This window comes from Engystomops pustulosus, chromosome 6, assembly GCF_040894005.1.
Source record: "Engystomops pustulosus chromosome 6, aEngPut4.maternal, whole genome shotgun sequence".
Classification (NCBI taxonomy): domain Eukaryota; kingdom Metazoa; phylum Chordata; class Amphibia; order Anura; family Leptodactylidae; genus Engystomops; species Engystomops pustulosus.
The window spans coordinates 183,962,086-183,973,753 of NC_092416.1; the positions used below are offsets into that span (position 1 = coordinate 183,962,086).

An 11,668-nucleotide genomic window follows, 5' to 3' on the forward strand; every position below is an offset into this window, starting at 1 on the left:
AGGTGGAAAATGCAGTGGCCTCCCCAAGCAATGACATGCCCTGTTCAGCATTCCCTACCCAGTAATGAAATGCTGTGTAGCATCTTCCCGTCATTGTATAAAAAAAATTAAACTAACATACTTACCTTCCAGTGCTCCCCGCAGCTTCTCTTCCCCATTGTCTTCATGTAACAGAGCTGAAAGTAGACAGGTCCATACGCTTTTCCCGCACAAGCACTATGAAACAGTGGTGTCACCGCTGATGACATCATAGTGTATGCATGGGCATTGAGGTGATGTCATTGTTGTCTCTGTTACATAAAGATAGGAGGGAAAAGGCGGGGAGTGGCAGAAGGTACAAGATTTTTCGGACTATAAGACGCCCTCCAGATTTGGACACCATAAACCAATTTAATATTGCATTGGCCACACACACATCTCCGCTACCTACACACAGAGACATCTGTGCTACATGCGCACACACAAATCTGCTAGAGTTGTGCACCCCCCCCCCCCCCCGCATTAGCTCTTAACCCCGTATTGAATAAACCCCTTAAATACCCTCAGCTCCGTATCTACCATATTTCCTAAATCTGCTCCCCATCCTTTTAGTTTACCCCTTACACACATAACTCATGTAAATAATACCCCCACAGGCATGTCATCCTCTGTACATGATCTATTCTTCCTGGTCATGTGACTTTAGACTGTCACGTGACCTGATGACATCATCACAACTCCAGGTCAGCAGGAAGAGGAGAGCAGTGCTCAGGTAATTCTCTTGTGGAGATTGGGAGAAATGCTTTAGCAGCGCTTCACCCGATCTCCACTACAGCAATCAGAAGGGTCTGACTTTTAGCAGGATTTTTCTCTCGTCACTCTTGTATAAACCAAGTTGTTTTCTTTCAGCGTATATACGGTATGTACTATTACTGGCGTAACATCTCAGCCTCTTCCTTTGAGGTCCTGGTGAGCAGTATTCCTGACCCTCATAGCTCCCACCTTCCAGCTTTTCTTAGTCTATGTCTCCATGTTCTGTCTTGTGTTATCACTCGTCTCTGCTTTATCTAGTGGTTACTACTCACCTGGGCAGTTACCTGTAGGAATCTCCTCCTTACATCGCTCATCGCCCCTCACATATGTCTCTGGGGCAGTAATATTCTTCACATCTTCACCCTGATACACAAACTGAGAAACAAATATTGTAAGAAGTCACCAGACGATGGAGAAGTCACAGACAAGGCTTTACAAAATGAATAAGGCTCAAAACGGAATCAAATAGACAAAAACTGAGAAACAAATACTGTAAGAAGTCACAGAGGAAATTATACATTATAAGAATAGATCAGTTATTTATTTTAACAACCAAATATGACCTGTCAGGAGGAGATATCTGAGACACATAAGTGCAGCTCTCCACCATGTTTTTTACTTACTGCAAAGCTGACTCTAGCAGATAGAGACTACATGGACATGGGACTTTACAATATGCCAATTCTTAAGACACTTTTATGAATATAATAAACCTCCACAGATCAGAGAAGATGTCATGAAGTCTTATCTCCATCTACCTGATGATCCTGTGGGACATATTTCTCCTCTGAACAATCCTGTGGTAGAAGAAGAGGACTGGGACATCTCTCCGGTGATGTTCTCTTACTGGATCTACCTGTAGGAAACATCCAGAGACTGAATTCCTTCTTTCCATACAGATAATGAAAGGACGTGTGGATTTAGTCCTGTCTATTACCTGCTGATGTGAGGGGCTGGTGGTCCTCCATCATGACGTCCTTGTACACATCTTTGTGTCCTTCTAAATACTCCCACTCCTCCATGGAGAAATAGACAGCCACATCCTGACACCTTATAGGAACCTGACACACACAATGATCCCGTCATCACCCAGATCCCTTCATAGCGTTACTGTATAATGTCCCAGCATTCCCAGCAGTGTCACCTCTCCAGTCAGCAGCTCCATCATCTTGTGGGTGACTTCTAGGATCTTCTGCTCATTGATGTCATCATGTATCAGGGGGTGAGGTGGAGGAGCCGGGATTGGGCTCAGGGTTCTCCCCCGTCCTTCATACACAGGGGCCTGACAGCGCCCACTAGAGGTCTTCTTCACTACTGTGTAATCCTGGTTATGGAGAGACACATTGATAAATCTCCCTCCATACATTTCCAGAATCTCTCACCTCTCCAGTCCTATCATCTGTTATTCCCATAGATAATGATGTCATGTGACATCATCACAATCTCTCACCTCTCCAGTAATATAGAAGAGAATCTCTAGGGTGAGCTGGAAGATTCTCTCCACCCTCCTGTCTCTCTCCATTTTCTGATGCTGAAAGGAAAGAAGATAAGAAAAATGAGAACAGTCACAATTTAGTAGAGAACTTCATTCTTCTAGGGCTCAGACAGAGGATTCCCAAATCCATCACTAAAAATCAGACTTCACAAGACACTTTGTTCCCAGCACTGGGATAAGGCCACCAGGCAGTCGTGTACATCAGAATGGAAAAAAACCTTGCAGAGGACGTGAAAAGGTGTTCAAATACTGAAATGCTGTAGGTTAGCTTGAATATACCAGAACCTCCTCTTTAAGCCATTTACCCAAATGAACTTTAAGTTTAGTTTTTACTGGAATAATAATAGACTACAGGGAAACAGAATGTTTCTAATAAATGTCCTTGTGTAAAATATGGCCTTTAAGCAGAGAAGCTAAAGAAAGCCAAGGTAAACAGTAGCAAGTACAAAATAGTTACTAAACAGTTCACACAAATGATGTTTGAATCAGGACATGGCTGGCCAGTGGACAACATGGCCCCGGCTAAAACAGATATCCTCTGGTTGAACATAATGGCTTCTGGAGAGAAATATGATATCACTCACGAGTCATTAATAAATAGTATCTATCTCAATCTTCATGATGTCAGGGTAACGGTCACAGCTTCCTCTTTGTACGGTTATGGTTGAATCTATTCATGATGTGAGCACAGTTTTTATCTTCTGCAGGTTCTAATGATCTCTCCAGCAGAATAAAATTATTAGTGTCTACAAAATGGAGCAATTTTCAGCAGCACATCAATATTAGTGTAAGAAGAAGAAGGTGAAGAAATCAAGCCTTATGTCTGATAAAAAGAAGAAGTATTTTTCAGATGCCATATGTCCCCTGTCCAATTCTTGTCTTCTCCTCCGCACTGATCGCGGCGTCATACAGAGCTCACATCTTCTGCTGGTGGACTGACACAGAGCCCGGCCAATGAGCGAGGAGGAAACCAGGAACCACCAACCCCTATGTGACCCCGAAACCTCAAGCGAGGGGTCACTGATAAATGTCCCCGGTGACTACACACCTACCTCCACCTGCAGAGCTCCAGATATATGTGACAGGACCTGTGATGATGTCATAGTCATGTGACCAGCCCCATGTGTGGGAGGATTCAGGCTCCTGGGCTGCTGGAGAAGCTATAGGACCTGTGATGATGTCATGACCATGTGATTAGTCACATGTGTGGGAGGAGTCAGGTTCCAAGAAGTGTTGCTAGGGGCGGGGCCATATGAGGAGAAGTTGTGACCAGCGCTGAGACTTGTGTTGGTCTCTTCCTCTGTATGAAGCCTCTAGTGATATAATGGACACCGACAGAACCCAGAAGACGCATTGCAATCTCTTATTACTCTGCTCGTTGTGTATCGTGATGATATCCTTATATATTGGCCTGATTTTATTATACAGCAGAGATGTATAATAAATGTTCCTAATGAATATTTGAGGGGTTTGTTAGACATGCTATCCTAGATTATCTCACTGTACATAACCTTATAACCCAGCATCAGCTTCGGTATTATCAGGACATCGGTCCTGTCAGGTTACTCTGATCGGCATCCTCCACACCTAGAGGAGAGGTGGTTCTACCATTGCCATAGACAGGGGGCATCCTCTACACCTAGAGGAGAGGAGGTTCTACCATCACCATAGACTGGGGGCATCCTCTACACCTAGAGGAGAGGAGGTTCTACCATCACCATAGACAGGGGGCATCCTCTACACCTAGAGGAGAGGTGGTTCTACCATTGCCATAGACAGGGGACATCCTCTACACAAGGAGGAGAGGAGGTTCTACCATCACCATAGACAGGGGGCATCCTCTACACCTAGAGGAGAGGAGGTTCTACCATCACCATAGACAGGGGGCATCCTCTACACCTAGAGGAGAGGTGGTTCTACCATCACCATAGACAGGGGGAATCCTCTACACAAGGAGGAGAGGAGGTTCTACCATCACCATAGACAGGGGGCATCCTCTACACCTAGAGGAGAGGAGGTTATACCATCACCATAGACAGGGGACATCCTCTACACCTAGAGGAGAGGAGGTTCTACCATCACCATAGACAGGGGACATCCTCTACACCTAGAGGAGAGGTGGTTCTACCATCACCATAGACAGGGGGCATTCTCTACACCTAGAGGAGAGGAGGTTCTACCATCACCATAGACAGGGAGCATCCTCTACACCTAGAGGAGAGGAGGTTCTACCATCACCATAGACAGGGGGCATCCTCTACACCTAGAGGAGAGGTGGTTCTACCATTGCCATAGACAGGGGACATCCTCTACACAAGGAGGAGAGGAGGTTCTACCATCACCATTGATAGGGATATTTTATGCAGTGCCCCAACAGCCCTCTTGACTTTTGTAAGGTGAGTCCTAATTAACTCTTTTAGGGAGGATGAGATAGCTGCCGGCAGCGAGATGACAGAGTAAATGAAAAACACACTCCGGTCTTCCGATGCTCTCAAATCACACTGTTTATTTCAAAAAGTCTATTTTAGCACATAGACATCAGCATTTTGGTGTTGTATGAAAGGAGATAAGGCACTTAGATTCTATTGGACATCAGCACATTCTAGGAAAAAGTTAATTAATTGTGCTCAATTCTCAGAGACCTTGTACACAGATATTGTTTATACTAAGAAGAAGATAAGTGGCTCCAGAATCACAATATAATCAAGGACAGACTGGCTTCTCATTAAATGTCAAAGGGTATTAGCTGACAGGCGAGCATGCAGGTTGGGTGGGGTGGAGTTTGAATCATGACATTAACTTGACAATGGTCAGGGAACATGGCCTCTGTATCTAAGATGGCGGACAGTAGTCAAGATGGCGTCCGAAACCAGTGCGACCTACTTAACACCATAGACAGGGGGCATCCTCTACACCTAGAGGAAAGGAGGTTCTACCATCACCATAAACAGGGGGCATCCTCTACACCAAAAGGAGAGGAGGTTCTACCATCACCATAGACAGGGGGCATCCTCTACACCTAGAGAAGAGGGGGTTCTACCATTGCCATAGACAGTGGCATCCTCTACACCAAAAGGAGAGGAGGTTCTACCATCACCATAGACAGGGGGCATCCTCTACACCTAGAGAAGAGGGGGTTCTACCATTGAAAAGAAATCTTATTCCAGCTCACCTCCAGCCTCTCTGTACTTCAGAAATGGCACGGGCTTCACCTCGTTTGCTGAGGTCACAATAGCTTACAGAAAAAACTTTCGACAGTCCAGCCAATTTCCGGAAAAAACTTTTGAGACTTTATTTGGTCAGAATACGAACATCCACAGCATTGTTTCTCGATATTCCCTTTCTCTGTCCAACGCGTTTCAAACGGATTAACCGTTCTTAATCATGGTGTAAGTACATGGTGTAATCATGGTGTATGGGGTTCTACCATTGCCATAGACAGTGGCATCCTCTACACTTAAAGGAGAGGAGGTTCTACCATCACCATAGACAGGGGGCATCCTTTACACCTGGAGGAGAGGAGGTTCTACCATCACCATACAGAGGGGCATCCTCTACACCAAAAGGAGAGGAGTTTCTACCATCACCTTAGACAGGAGGCATCCTCTACACTTGGAGTAGAGGAGGTTCTACCATCACATAGACAGGGGGCATCCTCTACACCTGGAGGAGAGGAGGTTCTACCATCACCGTAGACAGGGGGTATCCTCTACACCTAGAGGAGAGGAGGTTCTACCATCACCATAGACAGGGGAATCCTGCACACCTAGAGGAGAGGCGGTTCTACCATCACCATAGACAGGGGGCATCCTCTACACCTAGAGGAGAGGAAGTTCTACCATCAGCATAGACAGGGGGCATCCTCTACACCAAAAGGAGAGGAGTTTCTACCATCACCATAGACAGGAGGCATCCTCTACACCTGGAGGAGAGGCGGTTCTACCATCACCATAGACAGGGGGCATCCTCTACACCTAGAGGAGAGGTCATTCTCCAATCACCATAGATAGGGGACATCCTCTACTCCTAGAGAAGGGGCGGCTCTACCATCACCATAGACAAGGGCATCCTCTACACCTAGAGGAGTGGAGGTTCTACCATCACCATAGACAGGGGGCATCCTCTACACCTAGAGGAGTGGAGGTTCTACCATCACCATAGACAGGGGGCATCCTCTACACCTAGAGGAGAGGAGGTTCTACCATCACCATAGACAGGGGGCATCCTCTACACCTAGAGGAGAGGAGGTTCTGCCATCACCATAGACAGGGGACATCCTCTACTCCTAGAGAAGGGGCGGCTCTACCATCACCATAGACAGGGGGCATCCTCTACACCTAGAGAAGAGGTGGCTCTACCATCACCATAGACAGGGGGTATCCTCTACACCTAGAGGAGAGGAGGTTCTACCATCACCATAGACAGGGGGCATCCTCTACTCCTAGAGAAGGGGCGGCTCTACCATCACCATAGACAGGGGACATCCTCTACTCCTAGAGAACGGGCGGCTCTACCATCACCATAGACATGGATTTTTACGCTGAGAGCAATGAGACTCTGGAACTCTCTGCCTCAAAATGCTGTAATGGATAATTTGAACATGTTCAGGAGAGGCCTGGGTGCCTTTCTGGAGAGTCTTAATATCACATCTTATTAAAATAAAACTTTTTGTAAGTAGTTTCTGTTGATCAAGGGGCTATTTTTGACCACCATACATGGGGCTGGGAAGATTTTTTCCTTCTTTAGGGCACTTGCCATCCGCCTTGCAGGGTTTTTTTTGCCTCTCTCTGGATCAACGCTATACAATATAGAATAAATGGCTGATGTCTTTTTCTAACCTTATTTACAATGATATTGAACTTGTTTTTTACTAAACTATGTATGATAAAAGAGGAATTCCAGTCATCCCGAGGCTTAAAATGTATTAAAATGTATTAATGTGTTAAGGAACACTTTAAGGAAGTCATGAATTGTCTAATGAAAACCTTAAAATGAGTTTTAGATGAACTAGAATTTTGGTTCAGATATGCAGAAAGATGTCTATTCTTATTTCTATATGTAACGTCTTCACTTTTTGGTTAAGAACCAGTCCAAATCAGGTGTGTATATAAAACCTGCATTCTGCTAATTGCAGACAGAACCTGTTAAGTCTAACGAAGACAATGTCAAGTTTATTGATGAACCGAAAGAAGAATAAAGAGTCTCCTTCAATTCAGACGACTCCTTTTTGGCATTAAAGAAAATCCTCTAGTTACCTCCCAACTGATGTCCCCGATAAAACTTTAAAGTAAAAGAAGATAAATGGATCATTGTACAAAAATTAAGAGAGTTAAAAAACAAAAGAATATAGAACTTGCAATGGAATATCGGCAGCAACCAGACTAAGGTCTAAGGTTTGTGGCGTCAGTCAGGCGACGTTCTGGGGCGTTCAGTGTCTGCCTGGTCTCGGGTGGTATTTGTCGTTTCCGGGGAGGTGATTTCTTCGGCATTGTGGTGTTTGATGCTCTTACATGTGCACCCCCTTAAAGAACGACACTGCGACCCTCAGGTGAGAAAAGGTTGTGTTTAACGCATGATGCAATCTACAGGCAGTCCCCTACTTAAGAACACCCAACTTACAGACGACCCCTAGTTACAGACAGACCTCTGGATGTTGGTAATTTGCTGTACTTTAGCCCCAGGCTACAATAATCAGCTATAACAGTTATCACAGGTTTCTGCAATGAAGCTTTATTGTTAATCCTGGTACTTATCACAATCCAACATTTTTAAAATCCAATTGTCACAGAGACCAAACAAAATTTGTCTGGAACTACAATTATAAAATATACAGTTCTGACTTACATACAAATTGAACAAACCTACAGAACCTATCTTGTACGTAACTCGGGGACTGCCTGTACCTACAATTTTATAGGCTAGTTAAGTGCAGTAGTGCTTTTCTTGCTCAACTAGCTGTTAACATTATGGGGCTCATTTACTAGGGGTTCGAACGCCGCACTTTCGTCGGGTTTCCCAAATACTTCTGTTTTGCGCCGAATTGCCCCGGGATTTTGGCGCACACGATCGGATTGTGGCGCATCGGTGCCGGCTTTCACACAACCGAAATCGGGGGGTGTGGCCGTTGGACAACCTGACGGATTCGGAAAAACCGTGGTATTTAAAAAAACGATTTGTGTCCCAAGATCAAGCACTCACATGCACCAGGAAGAAGCAGGAGAACTCCGTTGGACCTCGGTGCAGCAGCGACACCTGGTGGATATTGGGTGCACGACCTTAGTGAATCCCCGCAGACCCGAATCTTCGTCGGAGAACGCGCTGCTGGAGCGCAACTGGACCGGGTAAATATATGTGCCCCTACATATGTATATGATTTATTTATTTGTACAAATGAAAATTTCATGCTCCTCCTCGGCTAAAAATACTCCTCAAAAATGCTTCGAGGAGAGGAAAAATTTGGCGTGACCTCTGACGGTAATGTTATCAGATTTTAAAGATGGATGATATAGTTCTGTAAATCTCTGTCTGCTCTTCTTGTATGACATCACACTTGTCCTTGGTTTGTTTATTGACTAGGTAAAACGTTGTGAACTGTAGTTTTAACGTTTCCCATTTCGGCTTTACCACTGTGCGAGGACTTCTGATGGTTAACAAGCTTCGATCTGCGAACAAAACATTTCCCGCAATCTGAACAAGAAAACGGCTTCTCCCCCGTGTGACTTCTCTGATGTCGATCAAGATGCGATTTCCGAGTGAAACATTTCCCACAATCTGAACATGAAAATGGCTTCTCTCCCGTGTGAGTTCTTTGATGTCGAACAAGATTATCAATGGCTGCAAAACATTTCCCACAATCTGAACATGAATACGGCTTCTCCCCAGTGTGAATTTGTTGATGTTTAAGAAGATGACCTGTTTGACTGAAACTTTTCCCACATTTTGAACATGAAAATGGAGTTTCCCCCGTGTGACTTCGTTGATGTCTTACAAGATCCGATCTTTGGTTAAAACATTTCCCACAATCTGAACATGAATGTGGCTTCTCCCCCGTGTGAATTTGTTGATGTCTAAAAAGATGGCTTGTTTGAGTAAAACATTTCCCACATTCTGAGCATATAAATTTACTTCCCCCTGTGTGACGTCTTTGATGTCTTAAGAGATGTGATATTTGGTTAAAACATTTTCCACATTCTACACAGGAAAATTGCTTTTCGCCATTTTGATTTTGCTGAAATTCGGCCTCAAGGCTATAATGTGCCCCACTTTCCAAACAAGATTTCATGTCCTCAACTGTTCCTGATGATTCATAAGAAAGAACCCATTTAATAGGATCAGATGACGGATCTTCTCTGTGAATAACTGATGCATCTGGGATATCATCATGATCTTCAGACGCTGAAAAACCACCTGCTAGAAAATGTGAAAATACCTCTGAGCCCCTGGTGTTGTTATCTGCAAAAAATAAAACAGAATAAATATAACCTTAAACAGGACCTGCCAGGTCAATTTGGGACCTTTAACCAACTACATGTCCCAAATCAACCATTTTGAAGTTTTTATATTTTTTACAAAAAGATAAACTTAAATACTTACCTAGACTGACATCAAAAGATTCTGCATTGGGCCTCATCTCACGGCATATGTACAGAGCTTTTCGCAGCGAAGTCGGAAAGCTACTACTGGTGGCCTGACCTGGGAGCCAAAGGAGAATGTTCTGGACCTTAGCCTCCTACAAAGATTTCTTTGGACCAAGAAGAGGGGGATGCCGATGGGATGGGGGTGTGTGTGGGGTACTGTCACGGCTGTCCCTCTTAGTGACACCTCCCTCCCCGACCCTCACTTACGTTTCCGGGTTCCTGCTTCCCTCCCAGCTGGTCGGCTTGTGCGTTCCTGCTCCCTATGGGGCGGAGATTTGAAGGGCCATCGCACAGCTGATTGGCACTCATCAACCCTCGCCGGATCTTCGCGCTCATATGCCTCAGAGAAAGCTCTCCCTGCGATACCCTAGTGTTCTTTGTGTTCTTGCTCTGACCTCCCGTTGTGACCCCGGACCTGCCTTGACCTAACTCTCTCCTAAGTCTATGCTTGTTCCTGACTCCCAGACTGCCCACTAAATTGTTACTTTGACCTTGGCTGCCACCACGGACAAGTTGCACCTGTGGAACGATCTGGTGGCACCACGCCGCAGTAAGACCATTCTGCTTTGCGGCGGTCTCTGGTGAAGACCGGGTGCCACTTAGATTCCGGTCCCAGGTATCAGCTTGTGCCATCGTCCACAGTGGTCCAGGGTGTTCACTGACCCGGAGACTTGACACCACCGATCCATAAGGAACTGTGGGTGGTTTTCAATAGACATCACCTTGATATGTTCCCATTAACATTGATTGTGGTAAGAAAAACTCTGTATCACAGAATATTTGTGTGATATCAGCAATCCAGGTATATGCAGCATTTCTTGTCTGCCCATGGTGGCTATGACTTTCCTGCTTACCATAAGGTTCTGTATTATTACTGATGTAACATCTCAGTCTCCTCCTCCGAGGTCCTGGTGAGCAGTATTCCTGACCCTCATAGCTCCCACCTTCCAGCTTTTCTTAGTCTATGTCTCCATGTTCTGTATTGTGTTATCACTCGTCTCTGCTTTATCTAGTGGTTACTACTCACCTGGGCAGTTACCTGTAGGAATCTCCTCCTTACATCGCTCATCGCCCCTCACATATGTCTCTGGGGCAGGAATATTCTTCACATCTTCATCCTGATACAAAAACTGAGAAACAAATATTGTAAGAAGTCGCCATAGAGATGACGTTAAAGGGGTTTTTACATAAATATCACAATGTGGTGTCCATAAAATTCCCCTTGAACTTAAATTGCCCAATACTAAATAGGTACCTGATAATCCTGTAGGACATTGTGATTCTCTTCTGAACAATCCTGTGGTAGAAGAAGAGGACTGGGACATCTCTCCGGTGATGTTCTCTTACTGGATCTACCTGTAGGAAACATCCAGAGACTGAATTCCTTCTTTCCATACAGATAATGAAAGGACGTGTGGATTTAGTCCTGTCTATTACCTGCTGATGTGAGGGGCTGGTGGTCCTCCATCATGACGTCCTTGTACACATCTTTGTGTCCTTCTAAATACTCCCACTCCTCCATGGAGAAATAGACAGCCACATCCTGACACCTTATAGGAACCTGACACACACAATGATCCCGTCATCACCCAGATCCCTTCATAGCGTTACTGTATAATGTCCCAGCATTCCCAGCAGTGTCACCTCTCCAGTCAGCAGCTCCATCATCTTGTGGGTGACTTCTAGGATCTTCTGCTCATTGATGTCATCATGTATCAGGGGGTGAGGTGGAGGAGCCGGGATT

The 11,668-nt window shown here is 45.0% G+C and overlaps 1 protein-coding gene across 1 annotated transcript in view; it reads right to left on the reverse strand.

The window, feature by feature from the left end:
* The window catches only part of LOC140066022 (uncharacterized), a 32,688-nt gene extending 21,478 nt beyond the window's left edge, over positions 1-11,210 (reverse strand). Inside the window, exons 1-4 of the mRNA XM_072113586.1 lie at positions 11,180-11,210; positions 10,952-11,054; positions 8,856-9,739; positions 1,065-1,167 (exon numbers count right to left, since the gene is read on the reverse strand). Of these exons, the coding sequence (XP_071969687.1) occupies positions 1,065-1,167; positions 8,856-9,569 (817 nt within the window). The 5' untranslated portion in view covers positions 9,570-9,739; positions 10,952-11,054; positions 11,180-11,210. The remainder of the gene's footprint in view (positions 1-1,064; positions 1,168-8,855; positions 9,740-10,951; positions 11,055-11,179) is intronic.
* Between the last annotated feature and the right edge of the window lie 458 nt (positions 11,211-11,668).